The sequence below is a fragment of the Lissotriton helveticus genome, chromosome 9 (genome assembly GCF_964261635.1).
Source record: "Lissotriton helveticus chromosome 9, aLisHel1.1, whole genome shotgun sequence".
Lineage (NCBI taxonomy): Eukaryota > Metazoa > Chordata > Amphibia > Caudata > Salamandridae > Lissotriton > Lissotriton helveticus.
In genome coordinates this window covers 928143443-928170396 of record NC_136070.1, presented here as the reverse complement: position 1 = coordinate 928170396, position 26954 = coordinate 928143443, and the positions used below count along the sequence as shown (strand labels likewise).

At 47.9% G+C, this 26954-nt stretch overlaps 1 protein-coding gene across 3 annotated transcripts in view; it reads left to right on the top strand.

The window, feature by feature from the left end:
* The window catches only part of SUPT5H (SPT5 homolog, DSIF elongation factor subunit), a 387057-nt gene that overhangs the window by 290639 nt on the left and 69464 nt on the right, over positions 1 to 26954 (top strand). For all 3 annotated transcript variants that reach the window (XM_078661137.1, XM_078661136.1, XM_078661135.1), the window contains one exon: positions 18106 to 18176. In XM_078661137.1, coding sequence (XP_078517263.1) covers positions 18106 to 18176 — 71 coding nt within the window. The remainder of the gene's footprint in view (positions 1 to 18105; positions 18177 to 26954) is intronic.

The window sequence follows — 26954 nt, the reverse complement described above, 5'->3', positions numbered from 1 at the left end:
GGCTATGATACGATGTTTCAGCCTCTATTCTAGATTTCGGTGAGTATTTACTCAGAGGCTGCTAGGCCTCATGGCCTCCTGTTTCCTGCTAGTGACACATGCCAGATGGCATATGCAGGCTCTGCAGGTGGACTTGAAGTTCCAGTGGACACAGGATCAGGGGAATCTCTCAGACATGATCCAGATCTCAGAGAGAACTTCACAGGACCTGCAGTGGTGGCTAACCGACTGCGATTGGATCTGAGGCCGACCCCTCTCCCTTCCCCAACCAGCCCTTCCGTAGTGACAGATGCATCACTCTGGGAGAGGAGGTGAGCAGAGGAATCTAGTCTCAAGCGGAATGTAGACTCCGCACCAACGTACTGGAGCTTCAAGCAATTTTCTTGGCATTGATAACCTTTCTTCCATCAACCAAGGGAAAGCTGATTCAAGTGTTCACGGACAACATCACCGCCATGTAGTACTGCAACAAATAGGGTGGGATGGGGTTGTAGAACCTTTGTCAAGAGGCCCTGCGTCTCTGGACGTGTCAGGGCTTATCCCTGGTGGTTCAACACCTGACAGGTTCTCTGAACACCAGGGCGGACGAACTCAGCCGTCGATGCCTAGCGGATTACGAATGGCATCTCCATCCGGAGGTGGCGCAAGACTCCACAGTGGGTAGAGCCTTGGTTAGATAGGTTCGCCTCCGCCGACAATGCGCAATGTCAGCAGTTTTGCGCATTGGAGTTTCCAAGGCGGCTCTCGATCGGAGACACTTTTTTTTCAAGTCAAGTCAAAAGATCTTTATTCGGAATAAAAAACATCCATAAAAGTACAAACAAAAAACACATATCAAAAGCATTCAATTCAATAATGACAATTGGAGAATAATGCAGGATAAAACGAGCACAATCGAATCTAAATCGAATCATAATCTATTACAATAATGATAGTTTCACAACTATACCAAATTTGTCCTTCCCCAATAATCGAAGTAAAAGAAGTTTGATAAAAAACACAATTTTAAAAACCTTTCTTAAAAAGACAAACATCACATTATTATAATATTATCTAATTACACATAAATACTAAAGATTAAAATGGTAAGTGTAAAAAAATTTCTTTATCATAAAAGTGCAGAATAAAAAGTGCAGTGTGCTATGGTTAAACATCAATAATAAGGGTGGCTCTCGATCTAACGGCAGCTTTGAGAAAACAACTCATCCTAAAAATAACTTCGTCTGATCCCAATACCAAAAAGGACCGAAGTGCCAATTTAAAATTAGTCAGTTCATTTTTCTTGCAATAGGGCATTAAATAATGTACAGTAAATTTTTTATAAAAACCACAGAAGAACAGGAAATGCATGAGACTTTGTTTCATGCAAGGGTTACAGGGGCAATTTAAAGTTTCAAGATGTTTATTATATCCCAGAGGGAAGTTCAGTAAATTAACTATACTCCCCTCTCGGAAACGAAACAATAAACCCCTTACCCATCTACCAAGATGCAAACGCAAATATCTGTACGGTAGGCCAGGTTTTTTAATGTGTGGTTCAGAACAGGCCATATATTTTACAACCGTGCATTTGATCTGATTCTTTCTATCCCGCTCTTCACTATATAAATCATACAATGCCCTTAAGATAATGGTCTTATGGGAGCGATTTATTAGGTGCGGTGATGTGAACAAGGATGCCAAACCCACGCTTGCGAGGCACTCTTTTACTGATTTCAGCCATGGAATATGGTGTCCCCTGTCACATTTTAGACAATCCAAAATAATGTCACGGGTCAATGTAGCAGCCGTATTGTTCCATAACTTTATCCAGAACAATGCTGGTCTTGATCTCACAAAATCCTCTATGTAGGCAATATTTAATTCATTATGACATACATAGGTTGGAGAACAGATGACCCCCCCCAATACCTTACGACAGAATCTATTTTCTTCTGTTTGAATGGAGGAACACTTAGTGTAGCCCCAAACCTCAGCGCCGTAAGTGCCAGTTGGCATGCATTGGGTTTGGTATATCTTCACCAGGGGGGTTATCACATCAGCTTGGGTGGGCTGCCTCAACGAGGTTACACAATTAATGGCCTTGCCCAGCTTATTCCTGGCATAAGAAACATGGGCATGCCACGTACCACTATTTGAGAATAAGAGCCCTAAATAGGGGAAAGTGTTGGTACTTTTTAAAACATTTGACCCTGAAATAATCTGGGGAATTTTGTGACTTTTTGGCCCACAGCTCATAATCAGTGATTTTTTAAAATTGGTTGTTAAGCCTAAATCGGCCATAAAAAGGACAAACCCTGAAATTAAAATACGCAGTGCCTTCGGAGTACGGCCCATCAGGACCGCGTCATCTGCGTAAAGAAGGGTGGGTATTGGGGCTCCGTTAATGTAAGGCACATCACTAGTTAGGGTGCTCAAAGTGCCGCTTAGTTTATTAATATACAAAATAAAAAGGAGAGGGGCCAGCACACACCCTTGTCTCACCCCCCTACCAATGTTAATATCGTTGGAAACTTCACCCATTTGATTCACACGTACACAAGCTTTAAGATCACGGTGTAAAAAAGCTAAAAAATGTACCAGATGGTCATCCAAACCATATTCGAGAAGGGTAGACCAAAGCCGGGAGCGATTAACAAAATCAAAAGCCGAGCTCAGATCCATAAAACCAAAATATAAAGGGGATTTCTTTGCAATGTTATATTTTCCCATGATCAAATTCAGATTCAAGCATTGTTCCACCGTTCCGACACTACTGCGGAACCCAAACTGGCTAGGATGTAGGATGTTATTCTCATCTGTCCATGTTCTTATCCTTTTAAATAAGATCCGTCCCAAGACTTTTAAGGTGTTATCTATTAAAGAAATTGGGCGGTAACACCCAGGATCCAGCCTATCGCCCTTTTTAAAAATGGGAACAATAATGCTACGTGACCATGTTTCCGGAATCTCTCCTTCAGTTAAATTATTGAAAACATTGCATAGCAAAGGAGCCCAAAACTCTGGTTCACATTTTAATTGGTCTATGGAGAGCCCATCAGATCCGGGTGCTTTGTTCCCGGCGCTTTCTAAAATTGCATCGAAAACCTCAAGCGTGGAAATAGACATTGGGTGTGGAGGGGGTAGCAGCAAAGGAGTATTGTCTGGTGTTGCGTAAATTTTACCAAAGTGCGCAACCCAGATCGGGCCAGTGATGTTACAGTTAATTTCCGTCAAATTTGAGCCAATAGATCTTATTTCCTTTACCTCCCTCCAAAATCCAGTGGTATCTTTTAGGTCAGCAGATCGTGCCAGGGAATCCCAGTGGGTATTCAGTAAATCATTTGATCTAGTACGTAAAGCGAGCTTATACTCTGCTCTAAGCAGCCTTACCCTCAGTGTGTCCCTTGGTTCAGCTTTTAGGGCAGCTCTAAGCATCCTATTCGCTTTTGAGCATGGGGCATCGAACCACCTAGGTATTTCCTCGGCCTTACTAGAGGCTGGTCTAGAAATTTCACCTTTAATTATGTTGCAGAGTTCAGAAAACGCTTTAACCACATTTATCCCTTGGTCCTCTGTGGTAAGACAATCTTTAATCAAAGATGGATGTTTCTTACATACTTCAGCCAGGATTCCCTTATTGTCTGCACCCTTCCAGATTACCCTCAACTTGTCTGTCGAGATTTCCAGACCCCTTGCGCCTATTTCGCGTTTTGGACACTTACCCCTTGGTAGTGATAAATGGATGGCAATTGGGTAATGATCGCTGTAAATTTCACACACTACTTCTGCCCTTATTAATACCTTTGCAATGGCATGGGAAACAAAAACATAATCAATCGTCGTGCCACCCCCGTGACCAATAAAGGTGGGGAATGGGGATGCATGGTTTTCCATACCTGCATGCTCCATGCAATTAACAAGTTCATTAGAAGAGATAAAATCTAACAGTTCTATACCTCTTTTACATGGGGGGTTTCTTGAATGTACATGTGCGTTAAAATCTCCCCCTAAACATATGCCATCAAATTTTCCATACACTTGTCCATCCATGATTACATTAATAAAATCAAATAAAGAAATAAAATTAGGATTAGGTTGGGACAGAAAATCATTGTTATAGAAATTGATTAAACACAGTTTTATCCTCTGAGTATACGAAAGTGCCATGAAACTAGGACAATTTGTTTGTAGTTCGTCAATCTTCACTTCAGCAGTAATTTTTATCCAAATGGACAATCCACCACTTGGGCGACCAACCAGAGGGGCCAAAGCAGTCCTATTATGGCAACTATACCCCTCAAACAATAGGTCCTCAACACACCAAGTTTCTTGGAACATCATTATATCATAACGATTGACACAATCCCTCCATGAAGGAATTCCCATTTTGGACTTCAAACCCGCAATGTTCCAACTAAGAATTGTTAGATTATTGTTTATATTGTTCCTCGAACATGCACCCTGGTTGGTGCTTGGGGCAGTTTTAGGTATAACCACGCTTTGTTGAATGCTTAGTAAACTAGATGGAGAAATCTCTAATGTTGGCAGGGTCCCCTCTAGGGGTGGTTCCTCTGACTGTGCTGCCTCAGAACACACAAGAAGTGGTTTAGTGGTTTCAGTGGGCAGTCAGTCCAAACAGTCCAGATCCTGGAATATTCCAAACCTATTCTGTAGCGGAAAAACTGGTGGCGGTTGCATCAACTTGTTGGGAGGACGGTAGAAATATTTTAAGGGAAGTGGGGTCACCACAGTAGAAGGTCCATAACGGCCAGGATTAGTATTCAGCAGATATTTCGCTGTACCCGGATTTCTAAAGTTAATTACAATGCAGTCCCCATTGATGTTTTTATAAAGAGGACCGACCCAGGTTACTCGCCTTGTGGTTATAATTTCTTTAGCTATATCATAACCCACCCCCTTATGCTTTGTTAGCCAATCTATGCACTTATTGTGAAGTTGAACCCATGATTCTCCTTGACCTTCCTTAAGCGGTGGGATTCCAGCCAGAACTAAAACATAAGGACAAGCCTCAGGTGGAAGATGTAGGGCCGGGCCTTGATGTTTGATAGGCCTGTTGTCCTCATGCATATTCTTTTTGTCGTGCTGGTTGTGATTAACAGGACCCTTCTGGGCTAAGGTGGTCTGCTTCGCTACATTACTCTTTCGAATAGAATTAGTTAATGATCCGCTTACATCATTAGCGGGAACAGAGGATTTAGTCGAAGCAACATATCCATGTATAGGGTTACATGGGGGTAAGGGGGTGTTGGTTTGACAAGCAGACGAGTTGCTGCCTGTGGTGCCCTTATTTTTAGATGCCTTTGGTGTATCTGACTGTATTGGATTAATTACAGCTTGTTGTTCCACTGTCCTTGTATTACCGTGATCACCTGAAATAATGACATGGGTAGTAGTTTCAAGGTCTTTTAGCAATCGTTCTACTCTCATTTTGTCCAAGTTTGCTATACCTTTTCTCTTAGCATCCTCGTTTTTAATTATATTCTCCAATTTGTCAAGTCTTTTAAAAATATTATTAAATTGTTTGATCATTTGACCTTCCAAATTTTTAAAAATTGTATCAACAACAGTCTCAATAAGGTTCCCCTCTGACTTGGAATAATGACTGGATTTGTCAATTCCGTGGAGGGGCTCAGTCTGGGTGGAGATAGATACATTATTTGACACCTCGTTGTTTATAACGACCATATCACCCAGATGCGGTTGATCCTGTGTGGGTACTATATGCTGGACCAACTTTTGTCTCTTCCCCTTATTCCACATACTTTGTGGGGTAGGTTGGTTAACAGTCCTTAGTGGCTGCTTCCGTTTGTTGTAAGTTATTTTTGCAGGGCCCCTCTTTCTCTTGGCTGCAACTTTATCAGTTCCCTTATTTCCAGCCTCTGTCGGTGTTTTTACTGAGGCATGGCCAGGGGTCACTTCTGATGCTATATATGTTACAGTGTCATCATCGTCTAGGACAATTGGTACTTCTGTATCGGGATGTGAGGATTTTACAACAATTATTTCAGGAGTTATATGGGTATTGCCATTACCATTGAGACTGGCAGTGGCTTGTAATAAATTAATACTCGTCGGGCCCATTGAAAATCTCCTTTCAGTCTCAACTATCTCGTTAAACGCAGTATCTATTAATGTCTCAAACGATGTTAGCAGTATTACAGGGGACTCTGCGTCCTGAGTCAGGATATCAACATTATCACTTGTGGCGGTGCAATTAGCCATTATGGACAGCTTATTAGGTAACTAACCTTATTGAAAATGTTGGTGGGGTGGCCCGCCCGACCACTGTTGACCTCTGAGGGCCTCAGAGGGCCCGCCCTTTGCCCGGGCTTAGCCCCGGGCGTCCCGCTCGCGTCCCGCGACGCGGGGGTGCTCCTCCTTTTGTGCGCCTCTGATAGCGCTCCCTCTGCGCTGCCGCGTCACTCAGACGCGCCGCCGCGCTGCCCGCCGGGATTTGGAGTCTCCCGGAGCGGCGGCGCGGAGTCAGCTGTCCCTTGACTCTTGGCGGTGGCGGCGGCGTGGGCAATGGCCTCTGCCTTCCTCTGGCAGTTCAGGAGGTAAGTAAATATGACTCTCGGCGGTGGCGGCGGTTCAAAAATGGTCCCCCCGCTCTGCCGGGGTGCTCCTCCTTTTGTGCGCCTCTGATAGCGCTCCCTCTGCGCTGCCGCGTCACTCAGACGCGCCGCCGCGGTGCCCGCCGGGATTTGGAGTCTCCCGGAGCGGCGGCGCGGAGTCAGCTGTCCCTTGACTCTTGGCGGTGGCGGCGGCGTGGGCAATGGCCTCTGCCTTCCTCTGGCAGTTCAGGAGGTAAGTAAATATGACTCTCGGCGGTGGCGGCGGTTCAAAAATGGTCCCCCTTTTTTTTATAGAGTGGAGCTCAGGCCTCCTTTACGCCTTTCTGCCAGTACCATTCCTATCCAGAGTGGTCAAGATCAGGAGCTACCAGGCCCAAGTAATTCTTGTGGCTCCGGACTGGGCATCAATACTTCAATCAGGCTGCCCTTCGGGAAGATCTTCTGTCACAGAAACAGGACCCAGACCTGTCTACTCTTCGCCCTTCTTGCGTGGAGATTGAGTGGTGATAGTTGATAGTATTTGACCTGCCTCCCAAAGTCTGTAATGTTACTTTGGCAGCCAGGCGTCCCTCTACCAAGAACGTGCACACCTGCCAGTGGAACAAATTTGTAAAATATTGTACAGAAAGGTCTATTGCTCCTCTTTCTGCTTCCCTTTCTCAGGGTTTGCTTTTTATTTTGACCCTTGCCCAGCAGGAGCCTGCACTGGGCACTCTCAAAGGGTACCTTTAGCCCGTCTGCCTTTCTGATGCTGCGAGAGCAACTCTCAATATTTAAATTTCCCATTGTAAAAAGAATCCTTAAAGGACTTGTATATATGTTCCAACCTTCCCCTTTCATCATGCTTCAGTGAGACCTTAATTTGGTTCTCAAATTTCTAATGTGCACTGCATTTGAACCTCTGCACAATTGCCCCCTCCGGCTGCTTACTGTCAACACAGCCTTTTTAGTGGCATTCACATCTGCCAGGAGGGTGAGCGAATTGCAGGCTCTGTCATCCAAGCCTTTTGACCTGACCATCTTACCTGGTAAGTTGGTGCTTTGCACTAGGGCCTTTTTCTTATTAAAAGTGGTAACACCATTTCATGTAGGGCAATCTGTCATCCTGCCCACTTTCTGAGCTCCTCCGCACCCCTCTAAAAAAGAGCGCAACTCCACTGTCTAGACCAAAAAAAAAGCGATATGCTCTACCTTGATCACACTAAACAGTTCCGGGTGGACGATTTACTCTTTGTGGGGTACGTTGGAACAAAGAAAGGTCATGCAGTGCAGAAGACTATCTCGTGATGGGTTGTCTTCTGCATAACCGTTTGCTACGCTCTGGTCAAAAAAGCAGCCACCTAAAGGCTTAAGGGCTCACTCCACCAGAGCGAAGGCTGCTACCATGGCGTTGCAACGTGGCGGTCCAGCCCATGACCTTTGTCAGGCAAAATTATGAGCATCCCTGCACATGTTTACCAAGCACTACTGCCTGCACAGTCAAGTCCATAGGGATTGACTTTTTGGCTGCTCTATCCTGCAGGACTTTCTGGTCTAGACTTGTCCGCAGTCCCTCCGCCTGGGATGGTGTTGCTTGGGTATCTATTCAAAAGGTAAGGATTCTGTGGCTAGATGTCTCTATCAGTTGGACAAGTTGATTATCTTAGGTAACACCTTATCGGGTAGAGAACTGACCTAGCTGCATATTCCTTACTGACCCATCCATCCTCCACACCTTTAGACAGGTTTTGTGGGTCAGGGCTGATTCCTTTCAGGTTCCTAGTGGATCAAAAACACACAGGTGTCAGTACACTTCATGGCTCTGCGCTTCTATCATGGAAAGTCGTGAAAAGTAACTGATGTTAGCACGCTGAGGTGGTGCATATATAGGAGACGTGGACGTCACAACAGCGAAGACAACGACACAGATGACGTTCACATGTAGCTGACCAACTCCACCTACTGGCACGCAGGGGTATAGCTCATAGAAAAATCCTCCCAATCCAGTCTGATGCCTGCGAAATTCAAAGATAAGGGATCTGCGGCTAGATCATGTCTCAACCAGATAAGGCGTTACCCAAAGGCAAGTAACTTGTCCTTCTGAGGGTGTGATATTGGCATTTAAAAAGCCTTCATTCATACAGCAGGCTTCTGCCTGCTTCTCTGCCTCTCGTTCTCGCATGCTTTGCAGCCCTGCAGTTACCTGGTTTGGCAGCCACAGTCTTGGAGGGTGCTAGACAGACTCATGCAGTTTTGCAGCGTGAATCTTTCTGGATTCACTATGCTGTGCATATTCCGCAATCTGGTGGTTGGGTCCGGAATCGTAGTCTTTTTTCTTTTTTTTTTTTTTGTCGTAGCCCAGGTGGGCGTCGACGTCACCGAATGTACACCAAATGCTTCCGGCGGAAGCTACCACCCTTGGGCGCCATCTTCAGATTCTTTTTTCCGCCGTTGGGTCTGGATCGTCGCGTGAAGCTCCAGACGTTTTGGAGGAGGAAAGGAGAAAATACTGCAAATCTTCAACCGAGAAGACCTGAGAAGATCGGGAGAAGAAGACCTTTGGAGAAGAGACGACGAAGAAGGGAGAAAATTTCGAAATCTTCGACGTCCTTCGGGGAATGCACTCACAGGGGGCCCCCTGAGCGCAGGGATGTACAAGACGCCCTTTAAATTCTGCAAAAACTGCCACCCCAAGTTCGCACAGAAGGACCAGCACCCAGTCTGCAACCTCTGCCTGCCTATCGACCACGAGAGCAGAGACTGCAACGCCTGCTCCGTCTTCAAGCCGAAGACACTCCGAGTTCGAGAAAGACAGAGGACCGCTCATCACACGATGCAGGGCCAGGGCCAAGCCCCGACGCTTTATGAACTTGGCCTCTCCACAGACGACGAGGACAACATCGCCGAAGGCCCAGATGACTTCACGGTCGCTGAGACCGATAAGAAAACGCCTGATAAGGTAGGAGAGTCTACGACCCCGAAAACTCCCACAGGGCCTCGAAAACCAGAGGCAGACTCTCGAAAGTCTGAGCCCAGAGCCTCGAAAGGAGCACCGGCGTCGAACAAATCGACGACCGAAGCTGCATCCTCCGAAAAAAGAGCCCAGCGGATCCTCCGAGAAGGACTCCCGGAGGCAGAAGACCAGCGAAAAGCAAAGGTCATCGAAGCAAGCACCCGAAAAAGGGCCTTCGACTTCGACCTCGACTTCCACTTCGACGTCGAAAGAAAAGGAGCCAAGGAAAGCTTCGACGTCGCCGCCGAAAAGGGCGGCCGAAATGCTCGACGACGAACAGGCCGAAGAAATGCAGAGAAAGAGAAAGAGGCTCGAGGCCGAAATGGAGAACATCCTTCAGAGAAGGAAGAATTTCGATGAAAAAATGAGAAGTTACAAGATCCCCTCGAAGCCGGCAACGACCGTCGCTGAGGTGTACAGGAGCTCGAGGAGTTCGACGTCGAAGAGCCGCCGAAAACTCCAGAACCTTCGGAGCATGAAGAGGAGGAAGACCTCTACTATACAGAAGGGGATTACGGGGAACAGCAGTCAAGCTACGGCCCAGGTTCCTCGACGGCCCAAGACCAGGAATGGCAGGACATCGAGGCCGAAAACCCAGAGGAGGCGGTGGAAACATACCCCTCGAGGCCTTCACCGCCGGATGACATTGGGGCATACAATGAGGTGGTAAGAAAGGCGGCAGCAGCCTATGGGGTTAAGATGGAAGAGGAGAAGCCAGAAGCAGACTTCCTGCTCGAGACATTGCTCCCCATACAGACAAGAAGCCAGTTCCTGCCCATGCTCAAGAGTATCACAGACCAGGGGAAGGAAGCCTTCAAGGACCCGGCTACGTGCAGATCAGTAACGCCGAGGACGGAGAAGAAATACAAATTCTCCTCCCAAGACCCAGCTTACATCAAGGGATCCGTCACAGCAGATTCTATAATCGCTGCAACGGCCAGGAAAAGGCAAACGTCCCAACAACGTCTGGACCCCCACCTGACAAAGAAAGCAGGAGGATGGATCTAACTGGCAGGAAGATTGAGAGGAACGCCGCAACCCACTGGCGGATGGCGAATTCCAACGCCCTCCTGAATAGGCATCAATACCAGCACTGGGAGGAGATGGGACAGTTGCTCAAGCACCTCCCGGAACAATACCGTGAGAGGGCATCACACCTTGTGGAAGAGGGGAAGAGCATCTCCAATTCGTGCCTGAAGACAGCCTTGGATGGGGCAGAAACATCCAGCAGACTGATGGCTATAGGCATCACAGAAAGAAGGCAAGCCTGGCTCAGGATCTCAGGATTCAAGGCTGAGGTTCAGAACAACATCCTGAACACACCCTTCAACGGTGAAACACTGTTCGGAGCCCCAGTTGATGATAAGCTCACCCAACTGAAGAAGGACAACGAGACGGCAAGGTCCATGGGGGCCCTGCAGTTCAGAGGGATGAGAAGGGGCACTCCTACACGGAGGCCGATCGGCAGAGGTGGAAATCAGCGAGGATATTCTCACCAGAGTTTCCACCAGGGGCAACAGAGTGACAACCAAGGCCACCAGGGCCAGCAGAGGCAAAGCTGGAACTACCAAAGCCGGGGCCAGTCCTTTCGGTCAAGAGGAAATGGACGAGGCCAGAGAAGGAGAGGCGGTGAACAACCCCCCTCTAAGTGACTTCAGACTAGAGAAGGTGCTCCACCACCCAAACCCTCCGGGGGAGGTGCACGGGAAAACAGAGGAGAGGGCTACACGGACAAGACACAAAGGAACATGTAACACCGGTAGGAGGAAGATTAAGATTTTTTCTCCAGGAGTGGAGAAAAATAACAACAGACAAGTGGATACTCAATATTATGCAGTTCGGATACTGCATAGAATTGAAAAAGAGGCCACCAAACAGAAAACCAAAGAAAAGACAGCACTCGGGAAGAGAGCTGCAACTACTGCAAGAGGAAGCCCAAGAACTGCTCCTCAAAGCGGCCATCGAACGAGTTCCTTTCAAAGAACGGAACAAGGGAGTGTACTCAAACTACTTCCTAGTGACAAAAGTGGACGAAAGTCTAAGACCCATCCTGGACCTACGGTTCCTGAACAAATACGTCAAAACTCAAAAATTCAAAATGACGTCCCTACAAGAGGTCATCCCACAGATAAAAGCAGGGGACTTCCTGTCTACCATAGACCTCAAAGATGCGTACCTGCACATCCCCATGAACAAGCAGCACAAGCACATGCTAAGGTTCACAGTAAACAAGGATCACTACCAATTCACGACCCTGGCGTTCGGCCTAAAGTCCGCACCAAGGGTGTTCACCAAATGCCTCGCAGCGGTGGCCGCACATCTAAGAAGGGGGATACACGTGTACCCCTACCTCGACGACTGGCTGGTAAAGGCAAGCTGTTACAGGACATGCAAAGAGCATGCAGAACAGGTGACAAGAACGCTAGCAAGCCTGGGTTTCTCCATACACTGGGGAAAATGCTCAATGGAACCAGAGCAAGTGAAGATCTTCCTGGGAGCCCAGATCGACACCGTCCAATGCAGAGTCTTACCGAGCGAAAAGAGAACGCTCAGCCTGCTGAGGGAGAAACGTCACTACCAGAAGGGGCGAGCTCTGACAGTGAGGACTGTGAGCAAGATCTTGGGGATGATGGCATCAAGCATACACCTGGTCCCCAATGTACGCCTACAAATGAGACCACTCCAAGAGTGGCTGCAACAACAATGGTCACAAGCTACAGGAAGTTGGGAGGATCTAGTGGTTGTAACGCACAGGGTGCAGGAAGAGATAAGGTGGTGGACCAAGGAGAGAATAACAGAAGGCAAACCTCTAACACCACCGGACCCAACAGTGACCATCACCACAGACGCATCCCAGAAGGGGTGGGGCGCACACATGAACAGGCTCAGTGTGAGGGGTCTGTGGAGCCCTACAGATGCAGTCAGGCACATCAACTACCTGGAACTGAAAACTGTGTTGCTAGCCCTCAAGGCCTTTCAGAAACACCTGTACAACCAGAAGGTGCTAATACAAACAGACAACACCACAACGATGTTGTACATAAACAAACAGGGGGGAACTCAATTGTTCCCTCTGTCAAACTTGGCACAGGAGATCTGGAAATGGGCTATACCACTAAAAATAGACTTGCTAGCCATACACCTGCCAGGGAAGGACAATGTAGAAGCGGATTGGCTCAGCAGGCAGACTTCAGCGTCCCACGAGTGGGAACTCAACAGTCAGGAAACAGAGAGTCTATTCAGGAAATGGGGCACCCCAACAATAGACCTATTTGCAACACACCGGAATGCAAAATGCCAATACTTTGCATCCAGGCAACCAGAGGCACTGTCCCAGGGGAATGCCCTATGGATAAGCTGGTCAAAAACATTTGCCTGCGCTTTTCCCCCCGATATCACTGATCCCCAGGGTTCTCAACAAATGCATGAAGAGCAACATGACGCTCATCCTTGTGGCACCACAATGGGCCAGACAGACCTCGTTCTCTCAGATAATGGAGATGGCGCAGGGGCCCCCCCACAAGTTCTCAAAAAGAAGAGACCTACTCTCCATGGAAAACAGAGAAATTCTACACCCAGAGCCAGAGAGCCTCAACCTCTCAGCCTGGCTCCTGAGGACTTAGAATTCGCACACCTAAAACTACCAGAGAGCACCCTGCGGGTGCTGCGAGAGGCAAGAAGGCCCAGCACACGCAAGTGCTATGGGGAAAAATGGAAAAGATTCACTCAATGGTGTTGCAAGAAACAGCTCCAAAGGAAACTGACCAAGGAATCCACGGTGCTAAGGTACCTCACGCACCTAATTAAGGCTAAGCTAAGCTCATCCTCGCTGAGGGTGCACCTGGCAGCGATTGTGGCATACACAAGAGGAGAAACAGGGAGAAGCTTCTTCACATCCCAAGTTGTGAAAAGATTCCTGGAAGGAGCTAAAAGAATAGCGCGGCATAAAAGAATGCCGCCACCGGCCTGGAACTTAAATGTGGTACTGACGGTGCTCATGAAAGCACCTTTCGAACCCATCCACAAAGCACCACTGCAAATGTTAACAATGAAGACTGCCTTTCTGGTAGCAATCACCTCGCTACGAAGGGTGAGCGAACTGCAGGCACTCACACTGCAGGAACCCTACATCCAGATACACAGTGACAGGGTCGTGATGAGAACTGACCCACACTTCATGCCAAAGGTGGTGTCAAGGTTCCACATGAATCAGAGTATTCAGATCCCTAGCTTCTTCCAAAATCCCACCACAAGCGCTGAGAGGTCGCTCCACACCCTAGACGCAAGAAGGGCTGTGATGCACTACATTGAAAGAACGAAGGAACACAGGAAAACAAAACAGTTCTTCGTGTCCTTCGCAAACAGTTACATGGGCAAACCAGTAACTAAAAACACCATAGCTCGATGGATCGCACAGACAATTCAATTCTGCCACAAACAATCGGGTCAGGAGCTAACAGGAGGGTCACAGGCCCACTCCACCAGGAAGAAAGGAGCAACAATTGCCTTTCTGGCCAACACACCAATTCAGGACATATGCCTGGCGGCAACATGGGCTTCAGTGCACACTTTCACTAAGCACTATTGCGTGGATGTACAGATGAACAAAGAAGCACAAGTAGGACAAAAGGTGCTTCAACATATTTTCAACAACCAACGCTCATCTTCCACCCAACCGCCACAAAAGTAACGAAAACCGCTACAAAATCTATGCACACCCTAGTGAATCCAGAAAGATTCACGCTGCAAAACGAATAGTTTTTTACCTGTCGGTGTAGTTTTGCAGCTTGAAGATCTTTCTGGATTCACTAGCGAACCCACCCGCCTCCGCCAGAAAGATGAGGCTGGAGAAGAGGGTGGAAACACATAGAAAAGAAAGCAAGTTGGAACGATTACAAGATACGTGGAAAGAATAACGTTGAAAAAACGATTAACAAACATAGCCATGGATTCACTACAAAGACAAAAAAGAAAAGAGACAGAAAAAAGAATCCGAAGATGGCGCCCAAGGGTGGTAGCTTCCGCCGGAAGCACGCCGACGTCACCGAAGGTACACCAAATGGTGGGACGTCGACGCCCACCTGGGCTACGACAAACAAAAAAAAAAAAAGAGAGAGAAAAAAGACTACGATTCCGGACCCAACCACCAGATTGCGGAATATGCACAGCATAGTGAATCCAGAAAGATCTTCAAGCTGCAAAACTACACCGACAGGTAAGAAACTATTCGTTATTCTGCTTCCACTGTGACTTTGAAGCTGTCTGTGCTGCAACCGTACTGTGGCTGGGGATGTGGATACTTTTACGATCTTGCTGCGGCAACCCTCTTCTGCAGCTTTCAGTATTTTGCAGTTGTGTCCTTCCTAGGCCATGGATTTGAGGGATGCTGGTTTGGCATGTGCGACCTCTGTGCTAATCTTGACTTTAATAGTTGCTTCAGTGGGATACAAGAAACAACTGGGGCTGGCTCTAATCAGTAAGGCTGAGCCTAATCAACTAAACAACAAAAGAGAGATGCCAGTACTACTGATCTAATTCACAAGCCCTTTTATCAACCACAAAAAATGTACTTCAAAACTGGGAGGTGCTATTAAATAGCTGTTTTATTCTCAAAGTATCATCAGATAGGTTAAATAATTTAAACCTTATTGGGTACAGTCAACATCAAAGAAGGTTTGTGACAAGAAAAATGAAATAAGGACACAGCACTAGATAAAATGTCAATAAATCAGTCATAAGTCAACCATATCACAGTCATACCACATACATTCATACATTCATACAGGAATACTTCACACTCACTGGAGAACTAATACACCAGTAGGGGAAGTAATGGATCTGCTGTGGGTTTCTAGAAAATTCAATTCAACATAACACACTCTTTTAAATGAAAACAAATCAATTATTTCTAATTATTTACAGAAGTGAGTGTACTGTTGTCAGGACTAGTACATTATAGCACTAGAACTACCAAAGGCAGACCCAAAAGCGGGGGGGGGGGGGGGGGGGCTGCGCGTTTTGAATCCCTAGTGGTCGGTGGGATTCTCCTCAGGTCCAGGTTATTCAATTGGAATCTGTCCACAGGATCAAATTCATAAGTAAAGGAGAAGACAACCTTGATCCTCGGTGACAGTGTGTCCTGTGTAGCAGAAGAACAGTGTAGTCCAACGCCACGGGACCCGGAGTCCCGAGGTTATGGAATCCTGGTCCGATCTTGACCGTCAGGTTCCTTGTTAATTCACCACGGGAGCCTTACTAGATTAAATGGGTCCGTCCAGTCGCCTAATCCTTCGGCGTGGAATCCAGCACTAATCACTTCGCGCATGCCTTTGGTAGTTCTAGTGCTATAATGTACTAGTCCTGACAACAGTACACTCACTTCTGTAAATAATTAGAAATAATTGATTTTGTTTTGATTTAAAGGAGTGTGTTATGTTGAATTGAATTTTCTAGAAACCCACAGCAAATCCATCACTTCCCCTACTGGTGTATTAGTTCTCCAGTGAGTGTGAAGTATTCCTGTATGAATGTATGAATGTATGTGGTATGACTGTGATATGGTTGACTTATGACTGATTTATTGACATTTTATCTAGTGCTGTGTCCTTATTTCATTTTTCTTGTCACAAACCTTCTTTGATGTTGACTGTACCCAATAAGGTTTAAATTATTTAACCTATCTGATGATACTTTGAGAATAAAACAGCTATTTAATAGCACCCCTGTTTTGAAGTACATTTTTTCTGGTTGATAAAAGGGCTTGTAAATTAGATTATCAGTACTGGCATCTCTCTTTTGTTGTTCAGTGGGATACAGGCCTCCAGACAAATTACACACCTTGGTAGCACAGGTCAGTTCGGACTCCGATGCACCAGTTCCAGTGTTTTAGCCAAGACGGACTGCCGATTTTGCTCAGTGGTTGATTTTTGTAGAAGGCTTGATGCGATTCACATTGCAAACCATTTGGGGGGATCGGGGTGCCCCTTCAGGAAACGTCATTCCTGGCTTGCTTCTTGGTATTTACTCGCTCTCCCTGGCTATTCCCACATCTGGAACAAGCTGGGCTTCCCCCTGGACCGTGTCTACCATTGCAAGGCCAAGCACACTCCTTCACACTCATCAGGCAGACTTCTAGGCAGACCCTCAGCTCCTCCAGCCGAAGGATCAGACATCATGTAATGTCCGCTCACCTCTGCGATGCTGGCTTTTAGGCAGACACCAGTCTTTGTTTGAGTACTCTGTAGACCACTCCTTTCCTTGGTCATAAAAAAACTTGGAATTATAAACAAGCTAGGTGGTTTGGATCCCAATTTTATACAAGAGGTTTTGTGGATCCACTGTTTGTGGTTTCAGAACCACTTTGGTTTTCTTTACTTTCAGGCTTCTCTTCACACACAGCCGTTGTGCAAAGTGTGGACTTTCACAACAGATTCCAATTGGACTGATGTCAAACACAAGTATACAAAACATGGGTACAATTAAGCCGTTCTTTGCTAACATGGCCCTCATGGACTTTCTAAAGGGGACCCTGTCTCCATCCTTTTCACTTCAGTGTCTGTGCTCCTCAGTCTCGCCATAAGATGATTCCTATCAGCTGGTGCTGTGGACCTTCACATTGAATTCAAATCATGTTGAAAGTACTAGATGCAGAGCACCAGTATTTATCAGTTAATTTGGGCATTTCTTGAGCTCTAGTGACTGCTAAAGCGTGTGCTACTTTCAGATTCAAACTATCTAGCCAACTAGAGCAGGGACCATTTTTGCAGACCCCTAATGAGTACAATGGGTTGGGGGGTACACAACAGCTGTCCACATGGATATGGTTGGAGTATGTCCATGTAGACATATTTTACAGTGGACTGCTGCTTTGCACAGTTGAGCTCACTAGAAGCTACGCTGGTGATGCTGCCAGACAGCTTTGAATAGAATGTGTATTTCAGACCAAATCCATCCATGTGAGCATACCGTAGAATCTCTGTAGCGCAGACAGCATGAACTGTTAGTGCAGCGTGCCACATTCCCAGAGATTACGAAAATCAGAAAGTGACCTTATTAGGGCTATATTTCATGCAACCTATATGTCCTTATAACATACAGCATATAGCTTACTCAAACTGCACTTAAGCAGGAGAAGTGAATGATGCCAGTTAAAGTAAGTTAACGGATATCACTATGGAAGTCTGTATGCATATCTTCCAGGGATGCAGGTAAAAAAGACTTGTGCCTCTTGTACATCTAAATACTGGTGCCAGCAGTCTGCCTCCTATAGCAAGGGAGATAAGCCAATATCCAGTATAAATGATGGTTCAATTTCAGTGTACCCCCAGTCCAGTATAGTCTTGTGGGTGAGTAATGGTGGCCTGGGTGCTGCCAGATATGGTGACCAGAAATTTGGAGAGATGGCCACAGGGGGGTCACAGCTGTCTGCACTATGCGAGGAATTACTTTCTCACACTTTCAGTGCAGTCACTATCTCATTGGAACCAAAGTAGTCACTGTGGTGAATAACGTTTACTTGTGATCCTTTTATTTCAGAAAGACTGGTTTTCCAAAAGGAAGAAGTTTAAGAGGCCTCCACAGAGGCTCTTCGATGCCGAAAAAATTAGGTGAGTGGCCTATTGTATCTGCTAAAGTAAATAAATGGCTTGCAAGTTCGTTGTTAAGGGTAAATGATTGGATTATATGTTGACTAGTGCCATTATTTTTTATTTTTAAGCTGTCTGTTGAGGTGCAGGCAATCCAACACCTGAACCAGCTTTTTTTTTTTATTATCATGGGGTATGAACAGTGTAGGCTGGGATGTGAGATTCAAATTGTCAAGGGTAGTAGTATTGTTGAGGTGAACCTTTTGGCATTTTCTAACTTTCTTTTGTATTGTGCTGCAAGTGCAGCTGTGCAAGTTGTAAGTATTAGGGCAGGAATGGGAATCATGGGGCCTGTGGAGGTGCTGACGTGCTGTCTGGGGTGGATGGCAGATAGTGAAGCGGATAAATACATTACTCCAGTATTGGAGCTTTCATAGATTCACATGCCTGAATCATTCCCAGTCGTCGAGACGGGAGTCTCCGGTACATAAAAAAGCAATGCTTAGTAGTATAGCAAACTGAAAAGAGGCCTAGGCCCATTTCCCTTTTGCAACCCATAACCCTTGTTATGTAAAAGGGACCATACCTTTCCCTGAACCAATCAGAGCTCCTCACCCTCTAGAACCCTCCAGAGAGAACCTTTTGCTCCTCAGATTTTCTACTGCACATTGTGCTAGGGAGTGTCCTTTGAGCTGTGCTCAAACTCTTCAGTATATTCTATTGGGATTGGACCTGAGTGTTTTCCTTCTCCAGATTTAATTATTTGGAATACTTCAGACTATTTCTCCTTCTTCTACCATGGCTGACGAGGAGAAAAAAGGCTCTATACAGACGACCCTCATAAAGACTGCATCTACTGCCTTTATCCAGACCATCAGGCAAAGGATTGCAAGGTATGTCGTACCTTTTCCAATAAAACTTTGAGGGACCGTGAAGGAAGGCTTCTACTCTGGCTTCAAAAGGTGAAAGCTAGGAAGGAGATCTTATCCAGTGACAGTGAGGAGGAGTCCTCTTCTTCCAGGAGATCTCAGAAAAGGAGCAGAGCACCTCAGGGGAAAGACCTCAGAAGGCCCTTAAAAAGACCACCCCAGGGTCTTCATGGCGCAGTCCCTCAAAATCTCCTTCAGGCAAAGAGAAGGAGAAGAAGGGTCATGCTTCGGGGGTTAAACATACCAAGAAAACTAGTTCAGAGCCCTCAAAATCTCCCCCCAAGGTCAAGATTTCTGTCAAGAAACCATCCTCCACACCTTCTGAGGAGAAAGTGGAGAAATCTGCATCGTCAACGGAAGCGTCGACGAGGAAAATGTCGTTGTCAAAGAAACCAGAGGTAAAAGCTGTTTCAAGAGTTTATCGCCGTCGACCGTACCACCGTCGACGACCGCGTCGACACCGAGATCGACAGCTACGACTACAACCACGTCGTCTACGGCAGTGACAACGGGATTGTCCATGGCAACAATGACGGCGGTAACGGCAACGTCGACGGTAGCGTCGACGACTATGATATCCTCGACAGTTTCGACGGCGATCTTGTCGACTGGCTCGTCAACGAGTGAAAAAACACCAGAAAAGAGGTTTTATGGCCTGGAAAGGGACAATTACGCCAGAACTTACCTCTCCAACTAAGGTGTCGCGTCTGGTACCATCTCACCTTCTGGAGGAAGAGGATTCGGAAGGGGACGAAGATGATGGCGGCCCTTTTGGTTATGCTAGTAGCCCATCTCAGTTGCTGGTAAAGTACCAAGGGGAGGATTAAGATGAATATGAAGTTCAAGAGCGTCCTCAGCAACAATACGGCCAGGAACATCAGGAAGAGATGACGAGTGTACTATCTTCTTTGTTATAAGATCTACAATTCATGTTAGAGGGTTGTAGGAGGACATATCCTGTACCTCAAGCCTCAAGGGAAATTCCAGAGGCTACTCCTCAACCACGCTCTGTACCAAGTAAACCAGTGCGTATGCGGGACATCTTACCGGAACCCCTCCCAAGATCTGCACCACTGAGATCTGGTCAAGACCCAAGGACCACAGATGAGGAGGAAGAAGGAGAGATCACGGACCCTAGCAGAGAGTGGGACGATTATCTCATTCCGTCACCTTCTTCTCCGTCTCCGAAGCCTGTTGATTCTCCACCGGAGGACATAGGTGGGTTTCATAACTTAATGGAGAGAGCCACTAAAAGATTCGCACTTACCATGGCAGAGGATAAGGCAGAATGTTTCTTGTATGACTTCAAGAAACCCTATCGTAGGACAGTTCGATCCTTACCGATTGTAAGTCATCTTTGGGAGGAAGGCCTGAAGGTCATGGAAGTACCAGCTACAGTGACTCAGGTGCTCGCCAGGTTGGAGAAAAAATATAAGGCGCCTTCAGATGCTCCAGCTTGTCTTTTAGGTCATCCTAAGACGGACTCAGTTATTACCCAAGCAGCTCAGCAAAAATCAAGAAATCTGTCAGCTCCTATTACAGCACCTTCGGACAGGGAGGGTAGAAGGCTGGACAATGCGGGGAAGAGATTTTCCTCTATGTTGGCCCTGTTAGTGAGAGCTGCGAATGCCCTGGCCATTCTAGGGAAATACGATAGGCAAATGTGGTGCGACCTTTCGCCTTACATAGACCATATACGAGAGACGGAGAGACAAGAAGCCAAAAAAATTCTGCAAGAAGGGGAGAGGACTTCGGCCGAAGCCATAGATTGCGCTATGGACATAGCGACCACGGCATTCAGATCTCTGGGAGGAGCTGCGGTACTACACCGGCAAGGATGGTTGAGGGCAACGGCATTTAAACCCAAAGCCCAGAATAAAATCTGGGACCTTCCTTTCAACGGTGAAGATCTATTTGGCAAGCATATAGATGATGCACTACAGAGTATCAAAAAAGATACGGATATGGCTAAGTAATTGGGAACTCTACAATACAGGAAAGTTCCTTTTCGAGGCTCTAAAGGTAGAGGTCAATCATCTTATGTTATGTTATGTTACATTTAATTTCTATAGCGCACGGCTACTCGAGTGGAGTGTCCCGGCGCTTTGTTTGGCAGCTCAGAGAGAAAACATAACACCATAAAAAACATTCAAGACAACAAAAAAGAAACAGCAAACAGGAAGCACACTAAAGGGTAAAAAGCCAGGTTACAGGGGAGGATACCAACAGGGTCGATATTCCTCTTACTCCACCTCATCCCAGCCCAATCGTCAGCAGTATAAACAGCGTTAGTCAGGAGGCTGCACAAAATCGACTCCTAGGAGGTCGTCGGGGGCCGGTAAACACCCGACGACAATGACAACCTTCTAATTCCGGCTACACCGATTCCTCTGAGATCACATGTTCTCCTGGGTGGAAAGATTGCTCGTAATTTTCAAAATTGGCAACAGATAACTACGGACGAATGGGTCCTCAACATTTTTCAATTTGGTCACACTCTAGAATTTCTACAGAAACCCCCTCGTACACCGCTGATACGTCCCCAGAAGGTCAAGCATTTACATCAAATGCGCGAGGAGATTCGGACAATGCTCCGAAAGGGAGCAATAGAACCGGTACCGTACTCCCAGAGGGGAAGGGGGTTTTACTCCTGCTTTTTTTTCTCGTCAAGAAAAACATCCTTCCATGGCGGCCTATTCTGGACCTCAGATTCCTAAACACCTATCTCAAAAAGCAAGCTTTCAGGATGGTTTCTCTGCAAGACATCCTTCTACTGTTGAACCCAGGAGACCATATGGCCACACTAGACCTACAGGATGCATACTTTCATATCCCCATCCATCCTTCACACAGGCAGTACCTTCGGTTCATGGTAGCCGGAGAACATTACCAATTCAAGGTACTGCCCTTCGGCCTGAAATCAGCCCCAAGAATTTCTACGAAATGCCTGGCTCAATCAATCAATCAATCAATCAATCAATGACACTTGTAGAGCGCGCTACATACCCGTGGGGTCTCAAGGCGCTTGGGGGAGGGGGGGATACCGCTACTGCTCGAACAGCCAGGTCTTCAGCTTCTTCCTGAAGGAGAGGTGGTCTTGGGTCAGGCGCAGGTCGGTCGGGAGGGAGTTCCAGGTCTTGGCGGCCAGGTAGGAGAAGGACCTTCCTCCTGTAGTCGCTCTTCGGATGCGGGGGACGGTGGCGAGGGCGTGGTTGGCTGACCGGAGGTGGCGTTTGGGAGCGTAGAAGTTGATCCGGCTGTTGAGGTAGCTCGGGCCTTGGTCGTGTAGGGCTTTGTGTGCGTGGGTGAGGAGGCAGAAGGTGATTCTTTTGTTGACGGGGAGCCAGTGAAGGTCTCTGAGATGTCCGGAGATGTGGCTGTGTCGTGGGATGTCGAGGACGAGTCTGGCTGAGGCGTTCTGGATCCGCTGGAGTCTCTTCTGGAGCTTGGCGGTGGTACCGGCGTAGAGGGCGTTGCCGTAGTCCAGTCGGCTAGTGACGAGGGCCTGGGTGACGGTCTTCCTGGTCTCGGTGGGCTCCAGTGGCTGCGGTTCTAAGAAGACAGAAACACCAAGTATTTTTGCAGCGTGAATCTTTCTGGATTCACTATGCTGTGCATATTCCGCAATCTGGTGGTTGGGTCCGGAATCGTAGTCTTTTTTCTCTTTTTTTTTTTTTGTCGTAGCCCAGGTGGGCGTCGACGTCCCACCATTTGGTGTCCTTTCGGTGACGTCGGCGTGTTTCCGGCGGAAGCTACCACCCTTGGGCGCCATCTTCAGATTCTTTTTTCCGCCGTTGGGTCTGGATCGTCGCGTGAAGCTCCAGACGTTTTGGAGGAGGAAAGAAGAAAATACAGCAAAAACTCACAGGGGAAGACCTGAGAACATCGACAGAAGAGGACCTTTAGCGAGGAGACAACGAAGAAAGGAGAGAACTTCGAAATCTTCGACGCCCTTGAAGGAATGCGCACACAGGGGGCCCCCTGAGCGCAGGGATGTACAAGACGCCGTTTAAATTCTGCAAGAACTGCCACCACAAGTTCGCACAGAAGGACCAGCACCCAGTCTGCAACCTCTGCCTGCCAATCGACCACGAGAGCAGAGACTGCAACGCCTGCTCCGTCTTCAAGCCGAAGACACTCCGAATTTGAGAAGGACAGAGGACGGCTCACCACACGATGCAGGGCAAAGGCCAAGCCCCGACGCTTTATGAACTTGGCCTCTCCACCGACGATGAGGACAACATCGCCGAAGGACCAGATGACTTCACGGTCGTTGAGACCGATAAGAATACGCCTGATAAGGTAGGAGAGTCTACGACCCCGAAAACTCCCACAGGGCCTCGAAAGCCTGAGGCAGACTCTCGAAAGTCAGAGCACAGAGCCTCGAAAGGAGCACCGGCGCCGAGCAAATCGACGACCGAAGCTGCATCCTCCGAAAAAGAGCCCAGCGGATCCTCCGAGAAGGACTCCCGGAGGCAGAAGACCAGCGAAAAGCAAAGGTCATCGAAGCAAGCCCCCGAAAAAGGGCCTTCGACTTCGACTTCGACTCCGACGTCGAAAGAAAAAGAGCCAAAGAAAGCTTCGACGACGACGCCGAAAAGGGCGGCCGAAACGCTCGACGACCAACAGGCCGCAGAAATGCAGAGAAAAAAGAGAAGTCTCGAGGCCGAAATGGAGAACATCCTTCAGAGAAGGAAGGACTTCGACGAAAAAATGAAAAGTTACAAGATTCCCCCGAAGCCGGCACCGACCGTCGCTGAGGTACAGGCGATCGAAGAGTTCGACATCGAAGGGCCGCCGAAAACTCCGGAACCTTCGGAGCACGAAGAGGAGGAGGACCTCTACTACACAGAGGGGGATTACGGGGAACAGCAGTCGAGCTACGGTTCAGGTTCCTCGACGGCCCAAGACCAGGAATGGCAGGACATCGAGGCCGAAAACCCAGAGGAGGCGGTAGAAACATACCCCTCGAGGCCTTCGCCACCGGATGACATTGGGGCATACAATGAGGTGGTAAGAAAGGCGGCAACAGCTTATGGAATTAAGCTGGAAGAGGAGAAGCCAGAAGCAGACTTCCTACTCGAGACACTGCTCCCCATACAGACAAGGAGCCAGTTCCTGCCCATGCTCAAGAGTATCACGGCCCAGCGAAAGGAGGCCTTCAAGGACCCGGCTACATGCAGATCTGTAACGCCGAGGACCCAGCTTACATCAAGGGTTCCGTCACAGCGGATTCTATCATCGCTGCAACGGCCAGGAAAAGGGCAAACGTCCCAACAACGTCCGGACCCCCACCTGACAAAGAAAGCAGGAGGATGGACCTAACTGGCAGGAAGATTGAGAGGAACGCTGCGACGCACTGGCGGATGGCGAATTCCAACGCCCTCCTGAATAGGCATCAATACCAGCACTGGGAGGAGATGGGACAGTTGCTCAAACACCTCCCGGAACAATACCGTGACAGAGGTGCACACCTGGTAGAGGAAGGGAAGAGCATCGCCAACTCATGCCTGAAGACAGCCTTGGACGGGGCAGAAACATCCAGCAGACTGATGGCTATAGGCATCACTGAAAGAAGGCAAGCATGGCTCAGGATCTCAGGATTCAAGGCTGAAGTCCAGAACAACATCCTGAACACACCCTTCAGCGGTGAAACATTGTTCGGAGCCCCAGTTGATGATAAGCTCACCCAACTGAAGGACAACGAGACGGCAAGGTCCATGGGAGCCCTGCAGTTCAGAGGGATGAGAAGGGGCACTCCGTCGCGGAGGCCGAACGGCAGAGGTGGAAGCCAGCGAGGAGATTCTCACCAGAGTTTCCACCAGGGGCAACAGAGTGACAGCCAAGGCCACCAGGGGCAGCAGAGGCAAAACTGGAACTACCAAGGCAGGGGCCAGTCCTTTCGATCGAGAGGAAATGGACGGGGCCAGAGAAGAAGAGGCGGCGAACAGCCCCCCTCTAAGTGACTTCACACGAGAGAAGGTGCTCTACCACCCACACCCTCCGGGGGAGGAGCACGGGAAAACAAAGAGGAGAGGGCTACACTGACAAGACACAAAGGAACATGCAACTCCGGTAGGAGGAAGATTGAGATTTTTTCTCCAGGAGTGGAGAAAAATAACAACAGACAAGTGGATACTCAATATTATGCAGTTCGGGTACTGCATAGAGTTGGAAAAAAGGCCACCAAACAGAAAACCAAGGAAAAGACAGCACTCAGGAAGAGAGCTGCAACTACTGCAAGAGGAAGCCCAAGAACTCCTCCTCAAAGCGGCCATAGAACGGGTTTCCTTCAAAGAACGGAACATGGGAGTGTACTCAAACTACTTCTTAGTGCCAAAGGTCGACGAAAGCCTAAGACCCATACTGGACCTACGGTTCCTGAACAAATACGTCAAAACTCAAAAATTCAAAATGACGTCCCTACAAGAGGTCATTCCTCAGATAAAAGCAGGGGACTTCTTGTCTACCATAGACCTCAAAGATGCATACCTGCACATCCCCATGAACAAGCAGCACAAGCACATGCTAAGGTTCACTGTAAACAAGGATCACTACCAATTCACGACCCTAGCTTTCGGCCTAAAGTCCGCACCAAGGGTGTTCACCAAATGCCTTGCGGCAGTGGCCGCACACCTAAGGAGAAAGGGGATACACGTGTACCCCTACCTCGACGACTGGCTGGTGAAGGCAAACTGCTACAGGACATGCAAAGAGCATGCAGAACAGGTGACAGGAACGCTAGCAAACCTGGGTTTCTCCATACACTGGGGCAAAAGCTCAATGGAACCAGAGCAGGTGAAGATCTTCCTGGGAGCCCAGATCGACACCATACAATGCAGTGTCTTACCGAGCGAAAAGAGAACGCTCAGCCTACTGAGGGAGAAACGTCACTACCAGAAGGGGCGATCTCTGACAGTGAGGACTGAGCAAGATCTTGGGGATGATGGCATCATGCATCCACCTGGTCCCCAATGTACGCCTACAAATGAGACCACTCCAAGAGTGGCTGCAACAACAATGGTCACAAGCTACAGGAAGTTGGGAGGATCTAGTGGTTGTAACGCACAGGGTGCAGGAAGAGATAAGGTGGTGGACCAAGGAGAGAATAACAGAAGGGAAACCTCTAACACCACCGGACCCAGCAGTGACCATCACCCTAGACGCATCCCAGAAGGGGTGGGGCGCACACATGAACAGGCTCAGTGTGAGGGGTCTGTGGAGCCCTACAGATGCAGTCAGGCACATCAACTACCTGGAACTGAAAACTGTGTTGCTAGCCCTCAAGGCTTTTCAGAAACACCTACACAACCGGAAGGTGCTGATACAGACAACACCACAACGATGTTTTACATAAACAAACAGGGGGGAACTCAATCGTTCCCGCTGTCAAACTTGGCACAAGAGATCTGGAAATGGGCCATACCACTAAAAATAGACCTGCTAGCTATACACCTGCCAGGGAAGGACAATGTGGAAGCGGATTGGCTCAGCAGGCAGACTTCAGCATCCCACGAGTGGGAACTCAACAGTCAGGAAACAGAGAGTCTATTCAGGAAGTGGGGCACCCCAACAATAGACCTATTTGCAACACACTGGAATGCAAAATGCCAATACTTTGCATCCAGGCAACCAGAGGCACGGTCCCAGGGGAATGCCCTATGGATAAGCTGGTCAAAAACATTTGCCTACGCTTTTCCCCCGATACCACTGATCCCCAGGGTGCTCAACAAATGCATGAAGAGCAACATGACGCTCATCCTGGTGGCACCACAATGGGCCAGACAGACGTGGTATTCTCAGATAATGGAGATGGCGCAGGGGCCTCCCCACAAGTTCTCAAAAAGAAGAGACCTACTCTCCATGGAAA